At 47.6% G+C, this 26857-nt stretch overlaps 2 protein-coding genes across 2 annotated transcripts; both read left to right on the forward strand.

Moving 5' to 3' along the window:
• Window positions 1–6378: 6378 nt before the first annotated feature.
• Window positions 6379–8011, forward strand: LOC126941711 (interferon lambda-4-like). The gene is made up of 5 exons (XM_050768372.1): window positions 6379–6476; window positions 6577–6826; window positions 7289–7360; window positions 7694–7768; window positions 7913–8011. Exons 1-5 carry the CDS (start codon window positions 6379–6381, stop codon window positions 8009–8011), a joined length of 594 nt encoding a protein of 197 aa, XP_050624329.1.
• Window positions 8012–10195: 2184 nt separating this feature from the next.
• Window positions 10196–11998, forward strand: LOC126942098 (interferon lambda-3-like). The gene is made up of 6 exons (XM_050769324.1): window positions 10196–10378; window positions 10477–10658; window positions 10954–11031; window positions 11291–11440; window positions 11546–11629; window positions 11723–11998. Exons 1-6 carry the CDS (start codon window positions 10369–10371, stop codon window positions 11819–11821), a joined length of 603 nt encoding a protein of 200 aa, XP_050625281.1. The 5' UTR covers window positions 10196–10368; the 3' UTR covers window positions 11822–11998.
• Window positions 11999–26857: the final 14859 nt, after the last annotated feature.

Consider the following 26857-nt stretch of genomic DNA (forward strand, 5'->3'; position numbering starts at 1 on the left):
GGTGCAGTGACTCATACCTGTCGTCCCAGCACTTTGGAAGGCTGAGGTGGGAGGATCACTTAGAGCTCAGGAATTCAAGACCAGCCTGGACAATATAGGGAGACCCTGTCTCTACAAAAAAATATAAAAATTAGCCAGGCACGGTGGCATGTTGTAGGGTCCAGCCCTACTGGGCCTGTGGGTTTTTTCTTTGTGTGCAGAGACGAGAGATCATAGGAAAATAAAGACACAAGACAAAGAAATAGAAGGAAAGACAACTGGGCCCAGGGGACCACTGCCACCAATGTGCGGAGTCTGGTAGTGGCCTCAAATGCCTGGACACACTGCTATTTATTGTATACAAGGTAAGGGGGCAGGGTAAGGAGTATGAGTCATCTCAAGTGATTGATAAGGTCACGTGAGTCACATGTCCACGTGACAGGATGCCTTTTCCTTTTTGGTAGCCAAGGCGGAGAGGGAGGACAGCATACGTCAGCATTTTTTCTATGCACTTATCAGAAAGATCAAAGACTTTAATACTTTCACTAATTCTGTTACTGCCATCTTCTAAGAACTTAAAAAGAGGAGCCAGGTGTACAGGCGGAACATGAAAATGGACAAGGAGCGTGACCACTGAAGCACAGCACCACAGGGAAACATTTAAGCCTCCAGATGACCGCGGGCAGGCCTGGCTAATGTCAGGCCCCCCACAAAAGCGGCGGAGCAGAGTGTTCTCTAACTCCCCCAGGGAAAGGGAGACTCCCTTTCCCAGTCTGCTAAGTAACGGGTACCTTCCCAGGCACTGGCGCTACTGCTAGACCAAGGAGCCCTCAAGTGGCCCTTATCCGGGTGTGACAGAGGGCTCACACTTGTCTTTTGGTCACCTCTCACAGTGTCCCTTTAGCTCCTGACTCTGTATGGTCTGGTTGCTCTTCGGTTATAATTATAAAACAAATTATTATAATAATAAAACGGAAATTATTATAACAATAAAACAGAGTAATACTACAAACTAATGATTGATAATATTCATATATAATCGTATCTATATCCTATTTCTAGTATAACTTTTCTTATTGTAATTATCTTCTTTATTATACTGGAACAGCTTGTGCCTTCAGCCTCTTGCCTCGGCACCTGGCTGGCTTGCCGCTCACAGCATGTGCCTGTGGTCTCAGCTACTCTGGAGGCTGAAGTGAGAGGACTGCTTGAGTCCAGGAGGTCAAGGCTGCAGTGAGCCATGATTTTGCAACTGTACTCCAGCCTAGGTGACAGGGCGAGACTCTCAATTAAAAAAAAAAAAATACATATATATATAAAATTTTTGTATTATATAATTTTTGTATTTTATATATATATTTTTTGTATTATATATATTATATATAATTTTTTGTATTATATATAATATATATGTAGTATGTAACCTTCCGGGATGGGCTTTTTTCACTCAGCATAATTCTCTGGATACTCATCCAACTTGTTGCATATATCAATAGTTCATTCCTATTTGATGATATATATTTACTAGAATCTGTGTAACCACACACCTTTTGGAGGACAACTGGGCTTTCTAGTTTGGGCTATTACAAATAAAGTCGCTATGAACATTTGCAAAGCAAATAACTATATTATTGCATGGACATAAGTTTCCATTTCTCTGGAATAAAAGTCCAGGCATACCGTTCTGGGCTGACTAGGAGTTGCATATTTACTTTTACAGGAAACTGCCGAACTGTTTCAGAATGGCTACACCAGTTTTCCATCCCCACCAGCAATGGATGAGTGATCCAGTTCCTAGATCATTTTTGAGTTATACTCACACATAAATGTTCTCCAAAGCTTTTTGTTATTTCTTAAATTCCCAAAAATTCCCGAAGTAGTGTTTGTAACAGAATAGGGGTCTCAAGCAGTGGATCACAAGACACCTTTCTACTGGGACAGCATTAAATTTAATTTTTTATTGCAAATAACCTGCACTGTGGCGCTCAGAGCTGGATCACTGATTGCCAATAATTTGCACCTGGTACTTTCCTCCAGCCAATCCATGGCCCTCCATTCTACCTGCCATTACTAATTTTCCTTCTAGTTCTTCAGTCTTTGGAGACATATATAATTTTATTATGGCCTCATGGTATCTATCAGTTAGGACACTTTGGGTGGTAAATAACCAAAAACTCAACTCATGCTGGCGTAAACAATGGAGAATTTATGAGCTTACAAAACTGAGAAGCCTAGGGTTAGTGGTGAGGCTTCAGGTTAAGTTTGATCTAGCAGCTTAAGACATCAGATGGTTTTTTGTTTGTTTGTTTGAGATGGAGCCTCACTCTGTCACACAGGCTGGAGTGCAGTGACATGATCTCGGCTCACTGCAACCTCCGCCTCTAGGGTTCAAACAACTCTCCTGTCTCAGCCCCGTGAGTGGCTGGGATTACAGGTGCCTATCACCGTGCCTGGCTAATTTTTGTGTTTTTAGTAGAGATGGGGTTTCATCATGTAGGCCAGGCTGGTCTTGAACTCCTAACCTCAGGTGATCTGCCTGCCTCAGCCTCCCAAAGTGCTGGGATTACAGGTGTGAGCCACCGCGCCCAGCCTCAGTTTGTTTGCTTTTAAATACTTCAGGTCTCCCTTATGCTGATGAGAAGCCTGTTTACTCTTGTAAATCCAAGATGGGTCTAGCAGCCTCCCAGGCTTCAGGCTTCAGGTTTTATTTTTTTTTCTTCAGTAGATTTAAAAAAAAAAAAAAAAAGCAGCATCTTTTTCCCAAGATGTTCAGAACTGAGGATCATTGTGATTGAACTGGATTAGGTCACAAGCCCACCACAAACTTAATCACTGCGGCTAGAAAGACAAACTGATGTAAATGGCTATAGCCAGATCACATACCCCATCCCAGGGATGGGGAGGGGGTTAAATCATCTTCCCAAAACTATTTGGCTCCCCAACTGAAATGGGGGATCCCAGGAAAGATTGGGGAGAGGTGATAGAAGCTTGGAAAGTATACTCCATGGACACTTTGTGAATTTTTTTTTTTTTTGAGACAGGGTCTCGCTCTGTCACCCAGGCTGGAGTGCAGTGGCACCATCTCAACTCACTGAAACCTCCCCCTCCCTGGTCCAGGCAGTTCTCCTGCCTCAGCTTCCTGAGTAGCTGGGATTACAGGCACGTGCCACCTGACTGGCTAATTTTTGTATTTTTAGTAGAGACGGGCTTTCACCACGTTGGCCAGGTTTTGCTGGTTCTTAAAACCTCTATGCCTTTGAATAGGAAAATACGCACTGGCAAACCATAAAACGCTTTTCTCATACCCATGCTGAGGAAGACATATAACCATGAAAAAGTCACTAGTTACCCTTCATTATCAATATTTATTTATTTATTTATTTATTTTTTATTTATTTATTTTTTTGAGACGGAGTCTCACTCTGCTGCCCAGGCTTTAGTGCAGTGGCCGGATCTCAGCTCACTGCAAGCTCCGCCTCCCGGGTTCACGCCATTCTCCTGCCTCAGCCTCCCGAGTAGCTGGGACTACAGGCGCCGCCACCTCGCCCGGCTAGTTTTTTGTATTTTTTAGTAGAGACGGGGTTTCACCGTGTTAGCCAGGATGGTCTCGAACTCCTGACCTCATGATCCGCCCGTCTCGGCCTCCCAAAGTGCTGGGATTACAGGCGTGAGCCACCGCGCCCGGCCCATTATCAATATTTATAAATAAACCTAATTAGAATTAATTAAAAGTGGTCTCAAGTAGGAAGCGTGCCTGACTTACTCAAAACATACCGAGGGCTGGGTGCAGTGGCTCACACCTGTAATCCCAACACTTTGGGAGGCTAAGGCAGAAGGATCGCTTGAGGCCAAGAGTTTGGACCAGCCTGGGCAACATACTGAGATCCCGTCTCTACAAAAAATTTAAAAACTAGCTGATGTGGTGGTACACACCTGTAGTCCCAGCTACATGGGAGGATCGCTTGAGCCCAGGAGGTTGAGGGTGCAGCGAGCTGTGATCATACCACAGGCACTCCAGCCTGGGGACAGAGAAAGACTGTATCTCAAAACAAACAAAAAACATATGCAGGCTATTCTGTGTGAGATAGATCAGTCATACAGATGAGAGATGTCAGAGCATTGCCAACAATAACCCAGGGAGCCTGGGATCAAATCCCCATTTCACGCCTACAAGCTGTGTGAGTTCGTGTTTCATTCATAACCTCTCTGTGCCACATTCTTTCATCTATAAAATGTCAGCCAGTAACCAGTCAACTACCTAACAGTTGCTGGGGAGGGGAAAAAAAACAGATATTTACATGAGAAGAGCTTAGAATGGAACCAGGAAGTGCTGAGTATATATTAGCTATAAATTTTATATATATATATATTTATTATTAACAGTAGTTGAGAAAAACATGTCTGTAATTCCGATTTTCAACAGCAAACTAACGATGCTTTATTAAGTGGCAAATGAATAAATATTATATTCATATAATAATATGAAAGCCAGAGACAGCTCGTCTGAGACACAGATGAACAAAAATCAGAGAGAGGGGGCCAGGTGCAGTGGCCCACGCCTGTAATCCCAGTGCTTTAAGAGGCCAAGGTGGGATGACAGCTTGAGGCCAGGAATTTAAGACCAGCCTGGGCAACACAGTGAGACCCCAATCTCTACAAAATAAAAAATAAAAAAGAGGAATTATCCGGGCATGGTGGTGGGTGCCAGCAGCCCCAGCTACTTAGGGACTACTCAAGGCTGAAGTAGGAAGAGCCTTGGAGCCCACAGGATTGATGTAACAGTGAACTGTCATCTCACCACTACACTCCAGCCTGGGCCCAGAGACAGTGAGGCCCTGTCTCTAAAAAAGAAGAAAGAAAAGAAACAAAACAGAAAAGAAGGGGGAGTATTCAGGGTGTAAACCAAAAATAAAATTCTAAGGCCCCCTGCAACCATCTGAATGGACACTGTCCTCTCCGCCAAGGGCATTCCAAAGTTAACCTGAAAAACCAGTTCGGGCCATAATTGTAAGGGGGTGTGGGACATGCCTCATCATAGCCTCCTTCCTTTTGGAATTGCCAATAGAAGAGACCTTTAAGTCTGATTTTTTAGAAATTACCATCTATTTTCTCTGAAGCCTGCTATCTGGAGGCTTCATCTGCACACACACTCAATGCAAGTAAAACAGGATATCTGAATAAGATAGGTGGATTGTATCAATATCAGTATCCTGGTTGTGGTATTGGACTGGAGGTTTGTAAGATCTTACCATTGGGGGAAACTGGGTAAAGAGTGCACAAGATCTCTGCATTTTTCTTCCCTTCCTTCCTTCCTTGGTCTCCACAACCCATTATGGTAATCCAGACATTCCTTTCTATTGATAATAACTCAACCAATTGCCCATCAGAAACTCTTTGAATCCCCCTATACTTAGAAGCACACCCTGGCTTCCACTTGTCCTGCCTTTCTGGATGGAACTAATGTACATCTTACATGTATTGATTGATGCCTTATGTCTCCCTAAAGTGTATAAAACCAAGTTGTGGGCCAGGAGCGGTGGCTCATGCCTGCAATCCCAGCACTTTGTGAGGCCGAGGTGGGCAGATCACCTGAGGTCAGGAGCTTGATACCTGCCTGGCCAACATGATGAAACCCCGTCTGTACTAAAAAGGCAAAAGTTAGCATGGTGGCACGTGCCTGTAGTTCCAACTACGCAGGAGGCTGAGGCAGGAGAATCACTTGAACCTGGGAGGTTGTGGTTGCGGTGAGCCAAGTTCGTGCCAATGCACTCCAGCCTCGGCGATAGAGCCAGACTCCCTGTCAAGAAAACAAAGAAAAAAAAAAAGTTGTGGCCTGACAACTTTGGGCACATGGTTCTCAGAATCTCCTGGGGGCTGTGTCACAGGCCATTGGTCACTCATATTTGGCTCAGAATAAATCTCTTCAAGTGTTTTTTTACAGAGTGTGACTCTTCTCATTCATTGACAAGGAAAAGAAAGTTACAAAGACAGGGACAGACAAACAGAAATGTAATGAGAAAGCAGAGAAAGAGGAAGCAGACAGCATTGGAAAGCCAGGTGTGAACGCCTGAGGGCAGCCATTTAAATGATTTGGTAGCTCTGCCAAGCCTGTAGCTTCAAAGAGAAGGAAGAAGTGTCTCGGTTCATTCCTAGAGTACAGAAGAGAGACAAGACAGAGGCAAAGAAAGACAAACAGATGTCCAGAAAACAGACACAAGCAGTTGGCTCAGGATAGAGAGTTGGAGGCCAGCCATCCCTGGCATAGGCCCAACGCGGGTTAAAGTCCTCACACCCCGACTGAGATCCCAGAGGCCTGGGGCCAGCAATGACGTTCCGAAATCTTGTCCAGGACAGGGACCGGCTGCAAACCCTTTCTCAGCCCTGCACATAAAAGCCACCATGGACCATCGAGGCACTGTTGCCCAGGTGGAGACTGCTCTGGACGCCTCCCAGGGGACAGTGGACGGCAGCACCTGCTGCAGCACGAGACCCAGAGGGTGCACTGCAGGGAGGTGTGAGGGCAGAGGCCAAGCCGAGGAGGCGGCCGGCTCCCGCTCTCTCTCTCTCCCCCTGTGTGTGTTGCGCCTTCCCTGTGAGCCTAACCCAAGGCGGGAGACTGGACACGCGGGACCCTCTCTTTGGCTTCCCTGACATCCCTCAGGAGCAGAGATGCGGCCTGGAGCAGAGAGCAGAGAGTGTCTGGGCTGCAGTGGCCGCGGGACTGTGGGTCCTGTGCACGGTGGGTGCGGCGACCCCCGCCCCCGCCCCCCGGCGCTGCCTGCTCTCGCGCTACCGCTCGCTGGAGCCCTGGACCCTGGCGGCGGTCAAGGGGCTAAGGGTCTGCTACGTGAGTGACCGCCCAGCCTCTGCGCCCCCGGTACACCGGCCCCGCCGGGTTCCCACAAACCCGTCCCTGTCCGGAGGGGTCCTGCGTCCTAGCGCCCAGCAGGCGCCTCTCGCATGTCAGCGCCCACAATTCCCACCATGAGACCCCCCGCAGTCCCAGTCGTCAGCGCGAACGCAGGCTCAGGGTCAGTCACAGAAGGGCGCCCTGGCGGGCAGACTCAGCTCCAGGTCGGGGGCGCAGGGCTTTGCCAGGGGAGCGCGGGGTGCAATTCGGCCTCCGTTCACGCACTCGGGGAGCTCCCCGGTTCAGTATACGTCAGACATGACCTTACACGGCCATTCCCCAACCACGTCCAGGAATCCCAGACTGTGCAGGAGTCTGTGCAGGAGACTGTGCTCCTCCTAACCAGGAGCCCTGGCGAGGGGGCCCAGCCATACGCGATCAGCGCCGCTTGTTCCGCAGGAGGAAGAGGCGCTGAGCTGGGGACCGCGCACCTGTTCCTTCCGCCCCTGGAGGGATCTTCCGCGGCCGTCGGTGAGGCCCGGAAGCGGGCGGGGGAGGCACGGCCCGGGAGCGACCCCTCTAACGCCTGCTCGGCTCCGCCATGTGGCCAGAGGACCGCGGACGCCCAGGCCGCGCCCCGCCGCCCCTCCCCCTCGCCAGCTTCTCTGCATCCTCAGGCCCACGGCGAGTCCCAGCGCTGTGCGAATCTGTCCCGCTTAGCGGAAAAACCGATCCAGACCCGATTCGGGTCCTCTGGGTGTCCACAAATCCAGGCTCGGGTCTGCGGCTGGGAGGGCCACGGGCAGATGCAGAGGGGGGGCTCCGTTCTTCGCCTTCTCCATTTGCCTCGTGTCCCACCTCCAGCTCGAGCTGTCACGACCAGGCTCGTCCAGGAAGGTCCCCGGGGCCCCGAGGAGGCGTCATAAACCGCGGAGAGCTGTGAGTGCAGCAGGCAATACAGGGTTAGCCTGCAGGGAGGATCGGGCGAGGTTGACACTGAGGCTGGGAGCAGCGGGACTGGATGGGTCTTCTTGGGAGGGAAGAGCCAGGCTTAGCCCCGCTGCGCTCCCTCCTGGGCTCCAGGACTCACCTCGGCGTCGCGAAGTCACCGTGGTCTTCAACCTCCTGCGCTTGCTCACGTGGGAGCTCAGGCAGGCTGCGAGCTGGGGGAGTTGCCTCTGACCCCGCCCCCTCCGGCACCACCTAAACCTCCACGCCATTGGCTGCCGAAAGCGGCTCCTGTCGCCCATTGGAGTGGCCAGACAAGGCTCTCAGCCAATGGGTGCTGAGGCACGAGAACTTCTTTGCGGCTTTGGGCCTGACTTCGGTCCACTGTCTCAGATACAAGATGAGTGGGTCCTTCTACAGGGTCAAGACAGTGCAGTTCTCCAGGAAGCAGCGATATTTCCTCGGGGTATATTGTACGGCCCTCCAAGGATTGCTGGGACTGAAAGAGACTTGAGCTCTGGAAACCGTCGCTGACCCCCAAGCAACAGGGACCAGTTCCTCCTTGTGTGGTTACCAGGACACCCCCAACACCAGGTCCTAACCCCGGATTTGTAGCCCCACAGCCAGCTTTGAGATGCTATGAATCCGTGACTGTTGAATCAGGCATCTAAGGGACACCAATCCATGAGGGATTTGGTAGTGAAAGGCCCAAGAGTCCTTAACTGACTGTGGTTCTTTGGATTCCCTAACGTGTGTTGTTTGTATTTGTGAAATTCCTGTGTATTTGCTTTTCTTGTCTCCTGGTTTAAATTTATTGCCAATTATTAAAGAGCATTTTGATTGCATTGGTTGTTTTCCGTGTGATGATTGTGAGGTGCGCCTTACTGCAAAAAAAAGAGGCTGAGCCAGGGACTCAGGTGGCCTGAGTTTCAGTTCTGACCCTGCCAGTTAATTACAGTGTAATTCAGGGCAAATTACTTTTCTAAGCCTGTATTTCCTCACCTGTAGGATGGGTTAGTATACTTGCCTTGTGGAGGAGTAGTGTACATTGAGATCACGTTTTAAACTCTCCAGCTCAAGTCCTGGTATGGCCTTAATGAGTGGATTCCATTAAATAATCACTCGTATAAATATACAAGCAGTTGGTTGTTTTTTCTCCAAATCTGTGCATTAGCACTCTGTGTTGCTGAATGCACCCCTCCTTGCCAAGGTCACACGGCTAGTGAGGGTCAGAACCAGGTTTGAACTCCAGACCCTTCAGCTCCAAGACGCATGCTCTTGACCACTGCCTGAACATCCCTAAGTAAAACAGCACCCATGTGGTGTCCTTCAAGTCCTTCATCACACCTCAATTCTTGAGCAGCGCCTCATATTCCTGAGTCCTTCCTTGCCTGGGTAATTAAGAAATATTGGCCTTGGCCAGGCTCGGTGGCTCATGCCTGTAATTCCAGCACTTTGGGAGGCCAAAGAAGGTGGATCATGAGGTCAGGAGTTCGAGACCAGCCTGGCCAGCATGGTGAAACCTTGTCTCTACTAAAAATGCAGAAATTAGCTGGGCAAGGTGGCACACGCTTGTAATGCCAGCTACTCAGGAGGCTGAGGCAGGAGAATCTCTTGAACCCAGGAGGTAGAGGTTGCAGTGAGCCGAGATGGTGCCATTGTACTCCAGCCTGGGCGACAGAGCAAGACTCCGTCTCAAGAAAGAAAGAAAGGCCACTGGGCACAGTGGCTCATGCCTGCAGCCCCAGCAATTTGGGAGGCCGAGACAGATCACTTGATGTCAGGAGTTCGAGACTAGCCTGGCCAGTTGGTGAGCTGCCATTTCTACTAAAAATATAAAATTAGCTCGGAATGGTGGCACGTGCCTGTAATCCCGGCTACTTGGGAGACTGAGGCAAGAGAATTGCTTGAACCAAGGAGGTGGAGGTTGGAGTGAGCCTAGATTGCACCAGTGGACTTCAGCCTGGGTGACCGAACGTGACCCTGTCTCAAAAAATATGTATGTATCTATATTGACCAGGAGTGGTGGCTCAGGCCTGTAATCTCAGCACTTTAATAGGCTGGATGAGGAGGATCGCTTGAGCCCAGGAGTTTGAGGCTGCAGTGAGCTATGATCACGCCATTGCACTCTAGTGACAGAGTGAGACCCTATCTTAAACTACAACAACAACAACAAAAGCAGAGCAGGTGGAATCCTCTTGGGAACACACCTTCCTGTAGGTAATCCCTGAGTCTCCATCAGTTTCTCTTTCCCTCCAGCTGCTCACCTGGCTCACTGGCCCTGCCCTGCTCTGGGCTTTCCCAGCCTGGGGCTCCCCTGGTGGCTGGTGTCTTACCTGAGGTGGTGTTTTCACTTTTCCCACATCAGCTGGGACTGCCCTTCCGTCAGGGATAAAAGCCGCCCCATGGAGCTCAGGCAGGAGTTACATCTCAGACAGAGCTCAAAACTGACAGAAAGAGTCGAGGCCAGGACACAGCCTGAGATCCAGAAGAGGGGACGGAAAAGAACAGAGACTCCAAACAAGACCCAAACGGACCCCGGGTGATAGCCTCAGAGTGTTTCTTCTGCTGACAAAGACCAGAGATCAGGAATGGAACTAGGTGAGTCCCACATCTCTGTCCGTGCTCAGCTCCTGCAGCCCCTGCCCTCAGGGGGCAGCCTCGCCATCCCCTCAGCTCCCTTTCTCTCTGTGACACAGACATGAGCGGGGGCTGCATGCCAGTGCTGGTGCTGATGGCCGCAGTGCTGACCGTGACTGGAGCAGTTCCTGTCACCAGGCTCCACGGGGCTCTCCCGGATGCAAGGGGCTGCCACATAGCCCAGTTCAAGTCCCTGTCTCCACAGGAGCTGCAGGCCTTTAAAAGGGCCAAAGATGCCTTAGTGAGTCTCCCCCTGCCCTCCTGCCATGGGCTAGCCTCCACCCCCACTCCAAGGGTCACCATGCTTTCCTAGTCCCAGCTTCCTTCACTGGGCTAGCCTCCACCCTCCCTGCAGTGGGCTCTCTCTCATGCTCCTACTACAGGGACTGACTCATGTTTTCCTGTAGAAGAGGATCCTCTACCATCGTCCCAGCAGTTAACCTCCCCTATCCTGTTGTCAGCCATCCTCCAATCCCATCAGAGTGGTCTAACCTCCAACCCTCCTGCTGGGGCTAACCTGTGCCTTTGCTGTCTAGGAAGAGTCGCTTCTGCTGAAGGACTGCAGGTGCCGCTCCCGCCTCTTCCCCAGGACCTGGGACCTGAGGCAGCTGCAGGTGAGAGGGGGAGTCAGGCCCACGCCTGCCCTCCTGACCCCGCTCACCTGGCTCTGTAGTGGCCCCTTCACCTTCTCCTTCTCCCTTGTCTCTCGCTCCTCTCCCCACACCTGCTCCCCCTTCCCTCTGCTCCCACCTGACCACACTGGCTGTGCCCTCTCCCCTGTGCCTGTCACCTTCACTTGTTCCTCTCTATCCTCCTCCCCCCACCTGTTCCCCTCACCTGCCCCCTCACCTGTTCTTTCTCACCTCTCCTCAGGTGAGGGAGCGCCCCGTGGCTTTGGAGGCTGAGCTGGCCCTGACGCTGAAGGTTCTGGAGGCCGCCGCTGACGCTGACTCGGCCCTGGTGGATGTCTTGGACCAGCCCCTTCACACCCTGCACCACATCCTCTCCCAGCTCCGGGCCTGTGTGAGTCCTCGGGGCCCGGGCACCCAGGTCTGTGGGCTCTGAGCAGCGTCCTTCCCCTGTGGTGGCCCAGGCCCCACCTCACACGCGGCTCTCCTCTGCCCACAGATCCAGCCTCAGCCGACGGCAGGGCCCAGGCCCCGGGGCCGCCTCCACCACTGGCTGCACCGGCTCCAGGAGGCCCCAAAAAAGGTGAGTGAGCTGGGAAGAGAGGGACTGGGGTCTGGGGAGCCACTAGGAGCCCAGACCCTGGACAGCCCCTGACCCATCCCCTTCTCCCTACAGGAGTCCCCTGGCTGCCTCGAGGCCTCTGTCACCTTCAACCTCTTCCGCCTCCTCACGCGGGACCTGAAATGTGTCGCCAGCGGGGACCTGTGTGTTTGACTCTCCCACCAGTCATGCAATCTGAGATTTTATTTATAAATTAACCGCTTGTCTTAATTTATTGCCACCCAATCGCTATTTATGTATTTGTGGGTATAAACCCAACTCACCTCCAGGCAAATGTTTATTTTTCTACTTTTTATAACCCTTGTTGAAATAAACAATGAGGAAAAGACACCCATGACGTGGGACTGTGTGTGTGTTGGTGTGTATTTCCTTTGCGTTGCTGCCATAACAATGCTAAAAGTAGCATCTTCCAAAAACACACTTGATGAGCTGGGAGTCTACAGGTCAGAGGCTCGCTGGCCCTGGCCGGTTTCTCTCCTGTGGGACTCACAGGCTGGAATCCAAGCATTGCTGCTGGCCTCTTACTGGGGGCTCTGAAGAGAAACTCGTTCCAGGGTCAGTCACATTGTCGGCAGATCACTGTTCCTTGCTGCTGTAGGGCTAAGGTTCCTGCCTCCTCCTGGCTGTGGGTCCATCCTGAGCTGACTCTGCTAAAAGGGACCTCCACTTCTCTCACTGAGCTAACCTCCACCCTCCCTGCAGTGGGCTATCTCGTGCTCCTACTCTAGGGGCTGATTCGTGTCCTCCTGCAGCGGAGGGTCCTCTGACATCCTCCCGGGAGTTAACCTCCACTATCCTGTTATCAGCCATCCTCTAATCTCACCAGAGTGGTCTAACCTCCACCCCTTCTGCTGGGGGCTAACCTGTGCCCTTGCTCTCCAGGAAGAGTCACTCCTGCAGATGGACTGCAGGTGCCGCTCCCGCTTCTTCCCCAGGACCTGAGATCTGAGGCATAATACATAATGTATTCTATCCCTCATGACAGTGCAAGACAGAATAATTTCACTGCCCTGAAATTTCTCCATCCAGGCTTCTCTGGCTTTCCGTGGTCCCTGCCCATGGGCCCTTCCAACTCAGAGCCAGCAACGGTGCCTCAAACCTTTCTCATGCTTGGAACCTCTCTGACCTCTCCTGCCACATTTCTCTTGTGCTTCCAGCTAGGGAAAGTCTTCCACGTTTCAGGGCTCAGGTGATTAGACTGGCATCCAGGGTGATCTCCCCAGTGTCAGTCCACACGCCATTATCGTATCTGAAAAGCTCCTTTGCCGAGTCACATAAGATACGCACAGGGTCCAGGTATGCGGTGCTGGGTGTTTTTGGGGTGGCATCTTCGGCCTCCTACAGTGTATGTACGATTGTGCTTCTGATTGTGTGTCATTGTAGTTACAGATTGTGTGTGTGTCTCGTCTACCTCAGAGTGTGTGAGGGATCCTTTAGAATGCATTGTGCTATAAGTAAAGTAACAGGAGCTAGAAACGCCTTGGTAATAAGAACTTTCATTAGCATCCGTGGTGAGACACCTAGAATGGCAGGTTCATTGAGGGCTGTGCTATCCACTGGGGTCCCCAGGCCACATTGTCACTGTCGAGCACCCAGAATGTACGTGGTGCAACCTAATTTGTGCAGTGAGTCTAAAACAAACCCCAGAATTTGAAGATGTACTGTAGGGAAAAAGTAATGTAAAACATCTGGATTATAATTTATATATTCATTAGATGTTGAAACGAGAGCACATTGGATGTATTGGGTGAAATGAAACATGTTTAAAATTAATTTAGAGCCTGGATGTGATTTCTCAAGCCTGTAATCACAGCACTTTGGGTGGCTGAGTTGGGAGGATCACTTGAGCCCAGAACAGCCTGGGCAACATAGCAAGATCCTGCCTCTACAAAAAAATTAAAGAATTGGCTGGGCGTGGTGGCACAAGCCCATAATCCCAGCTACTGGCAGAAGCTGAGATGGGAAGATTGCTTGAGGCCAGGAGTTCCCGACCAGCCTGAGCAACAGCAGGACCCTTTCTCTTGCACGATCACATCTCACTGCAGCCTCAAACTCCTGGGCTCGAGTGATTCTCTCTCTTCAGCACCATCCTCCACCCACCCCAGCCCCTCCTGGAACTGGGATTACAGGTTTGAGCCACTGAGTCCAGCCCATTCTCTTTCCAAGAAGCCCCTGAATCATATAAGCAAACATGAGGTCTCACTAACCTTGGATCGGCCCCCACAAATGAGGAGGACAACTTGGATCAGGGATCCCTGCTGAGTACAGTTGGCTGAACTGCTGGAACAAAGAGTCCCCCAAATACAGTGACCGTGGATTACAAACCACAGAGTGTCATTCTCCAAGAGCTCCTCCTCCCAAGGTGAGCGCTCCCCCTGGTAGGATGGCCCCACCCAGTCATCCAGGGGCCCTGGTTCCTGGCAGTTCTGTGCTCCACAGTCCCCGGGGCAGGGCTCCCTCACCATCTTCACCCACCGGACCCGACGGCAGCCTTGAAAAGCCTACGGACCCTTCTCAGAATGAAAGAACACGTGCAGGACAAAGGAATCCAACTCTGATTGTAATACAGTGATCAAAATATTTTTTCACACTGTGACATAGCAATTCATGTGCTTCTTCATTAATGCATTAAGTAAAAAAATCACCCGTGGCAGCTTTAATAACCACTGTGACTTGGAAGCAGAGATGAGCATAAATGATATTTCAAGGTGCCTGCTGGAAGATAACGTGATAGGAAATGTCTGTGAATTTTTTTGGTGACAAAGTCACAAGTTCTGCTAACACTGTTGTGGTGTGTTGCCTGCATTTGTAATGGATTTGTGCTAGACGGAAGCCTGTCCCCAGAGTGTTCCTGATCCCTGAAGCTGGGAATATGTTATGTTCCACGGCACGAGGGCCTCTGCAGATGTAAGTTAAGAGTTTTGGATGGGGATGTTTTCCTGGGTTGACCACCTGGACCCAATATCATCACAAAAGTCCTTCTAAGAAGGAGCCAGGGGGTCAGCATCATTAGCAGGAGATGTAATCGCAGAAGCAGAAGGTTGGAGTGATGTCAGGAAAGCAACAGGGGCCAGTGGATGCCGGACACCTCCAGAAACTGAAAAAGGCAAGGAAAGAGATCTCCCCTGCAGCTTCCAGAAAGAACCAGGTCTGCTGACGCCTTAAGCCTCGTGAGTGGGATAGAAAACACCAGTGGAAGAACCACCTGGCCACCTGAGAATCTTGAGAAATTACAAATCACTGGCAATTGTGGGGGGGAGGGGGGCTGTTTTGTTCTTTTTGGGGTTTCTTTTGCTTTTTTGAAACAAGTTCTCACTTCCATGTGCAGCTTGGGCCAAAGCAGCTCCAGGACAGGTATACGGGACAAAGAGTGGGTTATCGGTTCAATAAATAGACAGCCCGGCCAGGTGCGGTGGTTCAAGCCTATAATCCCAGCACTTTGGGAGGCCAAGGCAGGCAGGCAAGGAGTTCAAGACCAGCCTGGTCAACATGGTGAAACCCCGTATCGACTAAAAATACAAAAATTAGCTTGGCGTGGTGGCAAGCACCTGTAATCCCAGCTACTTGGGAGGCTGAGGCAGGAGAATCACTTGAACCTGAGAAGCAGAGGTTGTAGTGAGCCAAGATAGTGCCACTGCATTCCAGCCTGGGTGACAGAGAGAGACTCTATCTAAAATAAAATAATAAAAATAAATAAATAAAACTTGTATAAGGCCAGGCACAGTGGCTCACACCTGTAATCTCAGCTATTTCCAAGGCTAAGGTGGGAGGATCACTTGAATCCAAGAGTTCGAGACCAACCTGTGCAACATAGTGAGACTCTGTCTCTACCAAAAATAAAAATTAGCCAGAGGTGGTGGTGCACGCCTGTAGTCCCAGCTGCTCAAGAGACTGAAGCAAGAGGATCATTTGAGACCAGGAGTTCCGGTCCACAGTGAGCTATGATCGTGCCACTGACTCCAGCCTGGGTGACAGAATGAATCCCTGACTCCAAAATAAACAAAATACTAATGCATGCTACAACATAGGTGGACCTTGAAAACTCTATGCCTGACATCTGATTTGGGAGGAGAAAAAAAGAGCAAGAAAGGCTAGGTGCGGTGACTCACGCCTATAATAGCAGCACTTTGGGAGGTCGAGGCGGGAGGATATCCTGAGGTCAGGAGTTCGAGACCAGCCTAGCCAACGTGGTGAAACCCCGTCTCTACTAAAAATACAAAAATTAGCCAGATGTGGTGACTCGTGCCTGCAATCCCAGCTACTCAGGAGGCTGAGGCAGGAGAATCACTGGAACCCAGGCGGCAGAGGCTGCAGTGAACTGAGATTGCACCACTGCACTCCAGACTGGGTGACAGGGCAAGATTCCATCTCAAAAAAAAAAAAAAAGCAATGAAATAAGTAAATAAATAAAAGAAAAATAAAACACTATCCCAAGTGAAAGAAGTCAGGCACAAAAGACCACACATTATGATTCAATTTTTATGAACTATTCAGAATAGGCAAATTTGTAGAAGAAATTCACAGAAAGCTGGCCAGGCAGTGGCTCACACCTATAATCCCAACACTTTGGGAGGCTGAGCCTGGCAGATCACTTGAGGCCAGAAGTTCAAGACCAGCCTGGCCAACATGGTAAAACCCCATCTCTACTAAAAATACAAAAACTAGCCGGACGTGGTGGCGGGTGTCTGTAATCCCAAATGCTCGGGAGGCTGAGGCAGGAGAATCTCTTGTACCTGGGAGGTGGAGGCTGCAGTGAGCCAAGATTGTGCCACTAAACTCCAGCCTGGGTGACAGAGCAAGGCTCCATCTCAAATAATAATAATAATTAAAAAATAAAGAAAAAGTTCAGCCAAATTAAATTTAAAGAAGTTCAGGGCCCGGCGCAGTGGCTCAAGCCTGTAATCCCAGCACTTTGGGAGGCCGAGACGGGCGGATCACGAGGTTAGGAGATCGAGACCATCCTGGCTAACACGGTGAAACCCCGTCTCTACTAAAAATACATGAAAATTAGCCGGGCGTGGTGGCAGGCGCCTGTAATCCCAGCTACTTGGCAGGCTGAGGCAGGAGAATGGCGTGAACCCAGGAGGCGGAGCTTGCAGTGAGCTGAGATAGCACCACCGCACTCCAGCCTGGGGCACAGAGCAAGACTCCCTCTCAAAAAAAAAAAGAGGTTCAATTGAGCAATGAATGATTTGTGAATCGGGCAGCCCCCAGAATCACAGAAGTTTCAGACTCCAGCGCTGCCTCGTGATCAGAACAAATTCATAGACAGAAAAAGAGAAGTGATGTGCAGAAATTGGAAGTTTGGTACAGAAACAGCTGGATTGGCTGCAGGTTGGCGTTTGCCTTATTTGAAAACAGTTCGAACACTTAACAATCTATGAGTGGTTGAAGTATGGCCGCTGGGATTGGCGAACCCTCAGCTATTGTTACAGGCACATATTCCTAAATTAGGTTTTGAATCTTGTCTGCCTATTAAGCTAGGTTACAGTTCATCCACAAGGACTCCGATATAGAAGTACGGAGTCTCCTTCTCAGGCCATGTTTAGTTTGCTTTAACAGCTTCATAATCTGCCTCTCTGCCCTCACTGATCACCTGTGAACTTCCCAATGCCCTTGACTGCTCAAATTAGCCAGTGTGGACTCTGTGCTAAGAGCCCTGACCTATGCAGCCAGGAATGGGTTCTTCATTCATGAAACAGCAATGCAGGTTAAGCACAGTGGCTCACACCTGCAGTCCCAGCACTTTGGGAGACTGAGGCAGGAGGATCACTTGAGCCCAGGAGTTTGACAGCAGCCTGGGCAACACACTGAGACCTCATCTCTATAAAAAGTATAAATAAAAGTTTTTTTAAAATTAGCCAGGCATGGTGGCACCCACCTGTCATCCTAAGTACTCAGGATGCTGAAGTGTGGAGGCTCGTTTGAGCCCAGGAGATAAGGCTGCAGTGAGCCATGATCATGCCTCTACACTCCAGCCTTGGCAACAGAACGAGACTCTGTCTCAGAAAAAGAAAGAAAGGAACAGCAATGAGGCCAGTGTGGTGGAGCTGTGAGGGGGCGGGTCCAGACCTCCAAGAGCTTTGTAAGGGAAGGCAGGGGGTTGGATATTTTTTTCGAAGCAGAATGGGAGCCACAAGAGGGTTTTGAATAGAGCGGGGATGTAATCTCTGACTGTAGGTGGGAAAGAGGGTGTGGGAGTGGGGGGTGAGCAAGAGGAAGCTGTTGTGATCATCCAGGCAGGAGGTGACAGTAGACAGGTAGACAAGATGTATGGGGAGGGTGAGAAGTGGGTGAATTTGGAAACGCTTTGAAAGTACGGCCAGCGGGACTTACTGATGAATTGAAAATGAAGTGGGATTGTGTATGCGTGTGTGCACATGTGCCTGCAGGCGTGAGAGAGAGCGAAGGATGGCCTGATGGTTACAATGAAGCCTCAATTTCATCAATGGAAAAGGAGAACAATACGCACTGCTGAGATGTGTTGTGGGGAATCTATATAATTGTGGGTATAAAGCACTTAGCACATTTCATGAAATACAGTCACTGTCAACATTATTCATTATGAGATGTGTTCTAAGGTGAGCAGGTCTGTGCAAACCTACCCCTAAAGGCCAAGGGAGAAAGAGGCTGACAAATCCAGTTTCTTTTTTTTTCTTCTTCTTCATCTTTTTTGAGATAGAATCTCCTGTCACCCAGGCGGGAGTGCGGTGGCGCGATCTCGGCTCACTCCGCCTCCCGGGTTCAAGCAATTCTCCTGCCTCAGCCTCCCGAGTAGCTGGGATTACAGGCACCCACCACGATGCCCCGCTAATTTTTGTATTTTTAGTAGAGATGGGGTTTTACCATGTTGGCCAGTCTGGTCTCAAACTCCTGACCTCAGGTGATCCGCCTGCCTTGGCCTCCCTAAGTGCCAGGATTAGAGGCATCGGCCACCGCACCTGGCTGACAAATCCAATTTCTTAGAAGGAAACGTTTAAGAGGAATTCACAAAACGAAGCCCTGTCTCAGGTGGTCCTAGGAAGAGAGAGTGGAAACCCCACACTGTTACCCCACAAATGTAGGGCTCATACAATATAGGAAATTTGCCTTAAGGCAGGATTTATGGTAAGTATGTGTTTATGATAACATAAAGGTTGTCTTGACCTAAGGGCAGGATTTTTGGGAAGTACATGAAAGTAGAAATCTTAGAGGCATTCCCAGAACTGGAGTTAATCAAAAGTCAACATGGGCCTGAATCTCAGCACTTTGAGAGACCGAGAATGGAGGATCGCTTGACCCCACAAGTACAAGACCAGTCTGGGCAACATAGTGAGACCCTGTCTCTACAAAAAAAATTTAAAATTAGCTGGGTGTGGTGGTGCATGCCTGTAGTCCCAGTTACTCAGGAGGCTAAGGTGGGAGGATTGCTGGACCTTGGGAGGTCAAGATGCAGTGAGCCACGATCGTGCCACTGCAACCCAACCTGGGCGACAGAGCAAGACCCTGTTGCAAAATAATAATAATAATAATAATAATAATAATAATAAGTTAAGATGGCAGATTAGCATCCAAGATGGAGTTATTTTAGTCTCCTCTGGGTGTGTTTGTTGTTGTTGTTGTCGTTGTTGTTGTTTTTGTTGTTGTTGTTGTTTAAGACGGAGTCTTGCTCTGCTGCCCAGGCTGGAGTGCAGTGGTACGATCTCAGCTCACTGCAACTTCCACCTCCTGGGTTCAAGCAATCTCCTGCCTCAGCTTCCTGAGTAGCTGGGATTACAGGCACGCACCACCATGCCCAGCTAATTTTTGTATTTTTGGTAGAGACAGGGTTTCACCACATTGGCCAGGCTGGTCTCGAACTCCTGGGCTCAAATGATCCACCTGCCTCGGCCATTCAAAGTGCTAGGATTGCAGGTGTGAGCCACCGCGCCCAGCCCACTGGGTGTGTTTGAGACAAGTCAGCCAAACCCATCATCTTTCTTCTGGCAGCCCCTGCAAAACTGTACATGTGTCCCCTAAGATTCCAAGAAAGGCCCCTGCCATGCCCCAGTTGCTTCAGAAACATCTGCCCCCAACTCGTTTGTGATTTCACCACTGCTGGGAAATTGGGGTGACTCGGGGTGATGTCCTTTCCTTTCACCACTTTATGGGTTCTGAGGGTTTTCCAGGCAGGGATCTCTTTCTAGAAGAATTCCAAGCTCTCTGCTGTCTAGCCTCCTTTCTGTTTCTCTTTCGAGTTCAGTCTGTCATCTGTCATCTCCTGACCACAGCCTATCTGAGCTTCCCCAGCCCTGCCCTGGTGGCACATTCCAATTTCAGGAGGTGTGTTTGCTTTTCTTTCATCAGCTGGGATTGGCCAATCCAGTGGTTCATGACCCTTGCTTACTTCATAATCACCTAGGGAACTCAAAAGATGTCTGGCCTGTAATCCCAGAGATGTGATTGGTCTTAATCATTACATTCTATCAGTGATTCCTAAACTTTAAAGCACATCAGAATCAGCTAGGGTCTTGCTAAACCATAGAACCAACCACACTGGCGTGACCTTGGCAGAGTGTTAGAAATGCTGAATCCCAGGCCCTAGCCCAGACCCACTAAATCAGAAATGTGCAGGTTAGGCTGGCACAGTGGCTTTGGGAGGTGGGGGCAGGGAGATTGCTTGAGCCCAGGAGTTTGAGACCAACCTGGGCAACATGGTAAAGCCCCATCTCAATAAATAAATAAATAAACAAACAAACAAACCGTATGTGGTGGTGTGCACCTGTGATCCTAGCTACTTGGGAGGCTGAGACAGGAGGATCACCTGAGCCCAGGGAGGTCTAGTGTGCAGCAAGCAGTGATTGTGCCACTGCACTCCACCCTGGGTGACATAGTGAAACCCGGTCTCAAAAAAAAAAAGAAAAAAGAAAAGAAATGTGCACTTTAACAATATTTCCAGGTAATTCTACACATGTGAAAGTTGAAGAAGCACTAGGTTCAACCCCTGATGCTGTGCAGCTGGGGGTAGACCAGGTGGAGTGGGCCTGCCAGCTTGCCCTGCAAAACCTCAGATCCCACAGCCAGATCCCAACCTCACTGTAACCTCCATTTCCCACACAGCCTTCTCCACACGCCCCTCCCACGTCTGCCTATGGAGCATCATCATAGTAATAAATCATATTATAATAACAAAATGGCAAAAGTTTATTTGGTGCATCTCCTATGCAAGGAATTAAATGAATTAAGTTAATCCATCTAATCCTTACTACCACCTTATGATGTAGGTCTTACAGTTAGTCCCACTTTACAGATGAGGACCCAGAGCATCAAGAAGATGCATCTGGCCAGGAGTGGTGGCTCATGCCTGTAATCCCAGCACTTTGGGAGGCCAAGGCGGGCAGATCACAGGATCAGGAGTTCGAGACCAGCCTGGCCAATATGGTGAAACCCCATCTCTACTAAAAATACAAAAATTAGCCAGGCATGGTGGCGTGCACCTGTAGTCCCAGCTACTCAGGAGACTGAGGCGGAAGAATTGCTTAAACCTGGGAGGCGGAGGTTGCAGTGAGCCTAGATGGTGTCACTGCACTCCAGTCTAGGCAACAGAGTGAGGCTCCATCTCAAAAAAAAAAAGAAGAAGAAGATGCAGCCAGCCGGGCTCAGTGGCTCATAGGCAACATAGCCAGACCCCTGTCTCTACAAAAATAATAATAATAATACTAGCCAGGCACACCTGTAGTCCCAACTACCTGAGAGGCTGAGGCAGGAGAATCACTTGAGCCCAGGAAGTGGAGGCTGCAGTGAGCTGTTGTCACACCACTGCACTCCAGCCTGGGCAATAGAGCAAGACCCTGTCTCAAAAAAATAAATAAAATATTACAGACTTACAAGAAGTTGCAAAAATACCACAGAAGCGTTTCCCATATCCCTCACGCAGCTTTTCTTAATAGTAACATCTTGCATAACTACAGTAATTCTCAAAAGTAGGAAACTGACATTGTCACAATACTATTCACTCGACTACAGACTTTACTGGGATTTCACCAGTTTTTGCATGCACTCATTTCTTTCTGCATGTCTTTGTGTATAATTCAGTGACAGTTTATCACAGGTATAAATCCCACAATCAAAATACAGAACTGCTTCCTTACTACAAAGAAATGCACACGTCACACCTTTACAGTCATATCCTCCCTCTCCTTCTCTTACCCTTGACAACCACTAATCTGTTCTCCAGCTTTGTAATTTTGTCATTTCAAGGATGTTACATAAATGGAATCATATAGCATGTCACTTTTTTTTTTTTTTTTTTTTTTTGAGACCGAGCCTTGCTCTGTCGCCCAGGCTAGAGTACAGTGGTGCAATCTTGGCTCACTGCAACCTCCGCCTCCTTGGTTCAAGCGATTCTCCTCCCTCAGCCTCTCGAGTAGCTGTCTCGAGTAGCTGGGATTACAGGCACATGCCACCACACCCGGCTAATTTTTTTGTATTTTTAGTAGAGACGGAGTTTCACCATGTTGGCCAGGCTGATCTTGAGCTACAGACCTCATGATCTGCCTGCCTTAGGCTCCCAAAGTGTTGGGATTACAAGCGTGAGCCACCACACCCAACCAGCATGTCACTTTTTGAGACTGACTTTTTTCCCTACTCAGCAAAACATGGTTAAAATCCATCAAGATTGTGTGTATCAATAGTTGAATCCTATTAATTGCTGAAAGTAATTGTGGTTTTTGCATTGTCGAAATATGTCATTTGATATTGGAATACATTCTTAAATAAATGTGGTTATGGTATACATCATTTTAATGTCCATTTCTTGCTTTATGTTGTTTTTTTTTTTTGCTAATGACTTATTATTTGCTGTTTATTTTATATTTACTTTAGACTATGGAAGTGATATTAGGCAAAAAGCAAATTCGAGCAATTTTCTTATTTGAGTTCAAAATGGGTTGTAAAGCAGCGGAGACAAATCGCAATATCAACAACACATTTGGCTCAGGAACTGCTAATGAACGTACAGTGCAGTGGTGGTTCAAGAAGTTTTGGAAAGGAGAAGTTTTGCCTTGAAGATGAGGAGGGTAGTGGCCAGCCATAGGAAACTGACAACAACCGAGAACAATCATCAAAGCTGATCCTCTTACAACTACGCAAGAAGTTGCTGAAGAACTCGACGTCGACCATTCTACGGTTTTTCGGCATTTGAAGCAAATCGGAAAGGTGAAAAAGCTCCATAATGGCCGGGCGCAGTGGCTCACACCTGTAATCCCAGCACTTTGGGAGGCCAAGGCGGGTGGATCACCCGAGGTCAGGAGTCCCAGACCAGCCTTTGGCCGAGGCGGGCAACATGGAAACCCCGTCTCTACTAAAAATACAAAAAAAGCCGGGCGCCTGTAGTCCCAGCTACTCTAGCTTGCTGAGCCGAAAACTCCAGCCTGGGCGACAGAGCGAAAAATTAGCTGAGCGTTGTGATGGGCGCCTGTAATCCCAGCTACTCCGGAGGCTGAGGCAGGAGAATCACTTCAACCTGGGAGGTGTAGGTTGAAGAACCTACGCCTTGAACCTGGGAGGCGTAGGCAGGAGAATCGCTTGAACCTGGGGGACCAGCCTGGCCAACATGGTGAAACCCTGCCTCTACTAAAAATACAAAAATCAGCTGGCTGTGGTGGCATGTGCCTGTAATCCCATCTGCTCAGGAGACTGAGGCACAAGAAAATCACTTGAACCTGGGAGGTTGTAGTGAGCCAAGATGGCATCACTGCACTCCAGCCTGGGTGACAGAGTGAAACTCCACCTCAAAAAAAAAAAAAAAAATCATGCTTTTGGTATCAAGTCTAGAAACTCTTTGCCTAACCCTAAGTTATAAAGATTTTCTCCTATGTTCTGTATTTAAAGTTTACAGTCTTACATTTTACATTAAGATCTATGATATATTCTGCGTTAATTTTTAAAATTTTTTTATTTAATTTTATTTTATTTTTGAGACAGAATATCACTCTGTTGCCCAGGCTGGAATGAAGTGGCACAATCTTGGCTCACTGCAACCTCTGCCTCCCAGGTTCAAGTGATTCTCATGCTTCAGCCTCCCAAGTAACTGGGACTATAGACCTCTGCCACCATGCCAGGCTAATTTTTGTGTTTTTATTACAGATGGGGTTTCACCATGTTGGGCAGGCTGGTCTCAAACTCCTGACCTCAGGTGATCCACCTGCCCTGGCCTCCTCCCAAAGTACTGGGATTACAGGCATGAGCCACTGTGCCAGGCCCTGAGTTAATTCTTATATAAGATATGAGATTTAGGCTGACATTCATAGTTTTCACTATTGATGTCTCATTGTCCATTTGTTGAAAAGACTATCTTTTCTATATTGAGTTGCTTTTGTACCTTGGTCAAAATTCATTTGGGCATACTTATGTGGTTCAATTTCTGGGTTCTCTTCTGTTTCATTGACCAATGTGTCTGTGCTTCCACCAATATCATACTATCTTGATTATCACGGTTATATAATAATCTCAAAATTATCAAGTGTGATTCCTCCTACATTCTTCCTTTTAAATATTGTTTCAGCTATTCTAGTTCCTTTGCTTCTCCATATAAATTTTAAGATAAGCTTGTCTATACAAACCAAAACAACTTGGAATTTTTATGGGAATTGCATTGAATTATAGATTACTTTGAAGAGAATTGACATCTTTACTATGTTGAGCGTTCCAATCCATGAACATGGTATATCTGTCCCTTAATTTAGATATGTTTGTATATCTTTCATCCAGGTTTTACAGTTTTTAGCATAGGAATCCTATTCATGTTTTGTTGGATTTATACCTAAGTATTTTTTAGTAATTATAAATGGAATTGTATTTTTCATTTTAGTTTCCAAATATTTATTGCTGGTATAAATAAATATAATTGATTTTGTGTATTCATGTTGTATCCTGTAGCTTTGATCAACTCACTTATTAGTTCTAGAAGTTTTTGTAGTTTCCTGGAGCTTTATATATAATCATGCCATCTACAAATAAGGAGATTTTTATTTATTCCCTTCCAATCTCTGTGTATTTTCTTTTATTTTTGCCTTATTGCACTGCCTAGGACTTCTGACACTATGCTAAATAAGAGTGATGAGACATCACACCTATTAGGATGGCTACAACAAAAACAGAAAATAACAAATGCTGACAAGGACATGGAGAAATTGGAACCCTTGTACACTGTTGGTGAGATGTAAAATGATGAAGCCATTATGGAAAACAGTATGGCTTCCCCAAAAAATTAAAAACAGGATTACTATATGATCCAGCAATTCCACTTCTGTGTATATACCCAAAAGAATTGAAAGCAGGGACTCAAAGAGGTAATTGTACACCCATGTTCATAGCAGCATTATTTGCTATAACTAAAAGGTGAAAACAATCCAAGTGTCTATTGACTGATAAATGAATAAGATGAAAGTGATATATACATGCAACAGAACATTATTCAGCCTTAAAAAAAAAGAAAGAATTCTGACCCATGCTACAATATGAATGAACCTTAAGGCCATTGTGCTAAGTGAAATAAGCCAGTCACAAAAGGACAAATATATGATTCTGCCTATATGAGGCATGTAGAGTAGTGAAATTCTAGAGAGAAACAGTAATATAGCAGTTACTAGGGGCTTGGAGGAGAGGGGAATGGGAGTTATTGTTTGATAAGTAAAGACTTCCAGTTTTGCAAGATGAAAAGAGTTCTGGAAATGGATGGTACTGATGGTAGCACAACAATGCGAATGTACTTAATGCCACTGAATTGTATACTTAAAAATGGTTATGATAGGTTGGGCACAGTGGCTCATGCCTGTAAATCCCAGCACTTTGGGAGGCCAAGGTGGGCAAATCACCTGAGGTCAGGAGTTCGAGGCCAGCCTGACCAACGTAGTAAAACCCAGTCTCTACTAAAACTACAAAAAACTAACAAGGCGTGGTGGCACGTGCCTGTAATCCCAGCTACTCAGGAGGCTGAGACAGGAGAATCACCTGAACCCAGGAGGGAGAGGTTGCAGTGAGCTGAGATCGTGCCATTGCACTCCAGCCTAGGCAACAAGAGCAAAACTCTGTCTCAAAAAAAAAAAAAAGGTTACGATAGTAAATTTTATAGTATGTGTATTTCATCCCAATGAAAATAATGAAATAATGAGGGGTGAGAATGAATATCCTTGCCATGCTTGTGATTATGGAAAACTGCCATACTGTTTTCCATAATGGCTATATCATTTTACATCTCACCAACAGTGCACAAGGGTTCCAATTTCTCCATGTCCTTGTCAGCATTTGTTATTTTCTGTTTTGGTTGTAGCCATCTCAATGTGTGTGATGTCTCATCACTCTTATTTAGCATAGTGTCAGAAGTCCTAGGCAGTGCAATAAGGCAAAAATAAAAGAAAATACACAGAGATTGGAAGGGAATAAACAAAACTCTCCTTATTGGTAGATGGCATGATTATATATAAAGCTGCAGGAAACTACAAAAACTCCCAGAACTAATAAGTGAGTTGATCAAAGCCACAGGATACAACATGAATACACAAAATCAATTACATTTATTTATACCAGCAATAAATATTTGGAAACTAAAATTTTAGGAGGAAAAGCAACAAGTATTTCACCACTTTGAGGCTAGCTGAAGGTTTTTCATAAATTTTGTTATCAGGCTGAGAAAGTTTCCTTCAATTTCTAGTTTTCTGAAAGTTTTTTTTTATCAGGAGTGGATGTTATAGTTTGTCAAATGCTTTTTATGCATGATTTTCTTTTCTAGCCTGTTAATATGATGAATCCCATTGAGAAGTTTCAAAATATTTGGCTAACCTTGCATTCCTGGAATAAATCCCACTTAGTCATGATGTATAATTTTTCTTTGATGTGAAACATCTTTATTTACTTCGGACAATCATTCGTCCAGTGAGATTGACTTTTCCACCTTTAAATGCAGTAAAATATGTAATAAGGCGGTGCAAAAGTAATTGCGGTTTTGCCATTACTTTTAATGACAAAATCCACAATTACTTTTGCATCAACCTAATATAACACAAAATTTGCCATTTTAACCATGTTTAAGTGTACAGTTTAGTGGTATTAATTACATTCACAATGGTGTGCAGCCATCACCACTATGTGTTTTCAAAATTTTTTCAACACCCCAAACAGAAAACCTATATGTGTAAAGCAATAATATCCCTTCCTCACCCAGTCCTAAGT

The sequence above is a fragment of the Macaca thibetana genome, chromosome 19 (genome assembly GCF_024542745.1).
Source record: "Macaca thibetana thibetana isolate TM-01 chromosome 19, ASM2454274v1, whole genome shotgun sequence".
Lineage (NCBI taxonomy): Eukaryota > Metazoa > Chordata > Mammalia > Primates > Cercopithecidae > Macaca > Macaca thibetana.

Excerpts from the sequence above, each read along its gene's own strand:
- LOC126942098 (XM_050769324.1), top strand. Across the intron at positions 10,659-10,953 it reads AAAGGGCCAAAGATGCCTTA|GAAGAGTCGCTTCTGCTGAA; the intron begins GTGAGTCTCCCC and ends TTTGCTGTCTAG. Across the intron at positions 11,032-11,290 it reads GGGACCTGAGGCAGCTGCAG|GTGAGGGAGCGCCCCGTGGC; the intron begins GTGAGAGGGGGA and ends ACCTCTCCTCAG.
- LOC126941711 (XM_050768372.1), top strand. The coding sequence starts at position 6,379 with ATGGACCATCGAGGCACTGTTGCCCAGGTGGAGACTGCTCTGGACGCC. Across the intron at positions 6,827-7,288 it reads AGGGGCTAAGGGTCTGCTAC|GAGGAAGAGGCGCTGAGCTG; the intron begins GTGAGTGACCGC and ends CTTGTTCCGCAG. Across the intron at positions 7,769-7,912 it reads GTCATAAACCGCGGAGAGCT|GACTCACCTCGGCGTCGCGA; the intron begins GTGAGTGCAGCA and ends CCTGGGCTCCAG.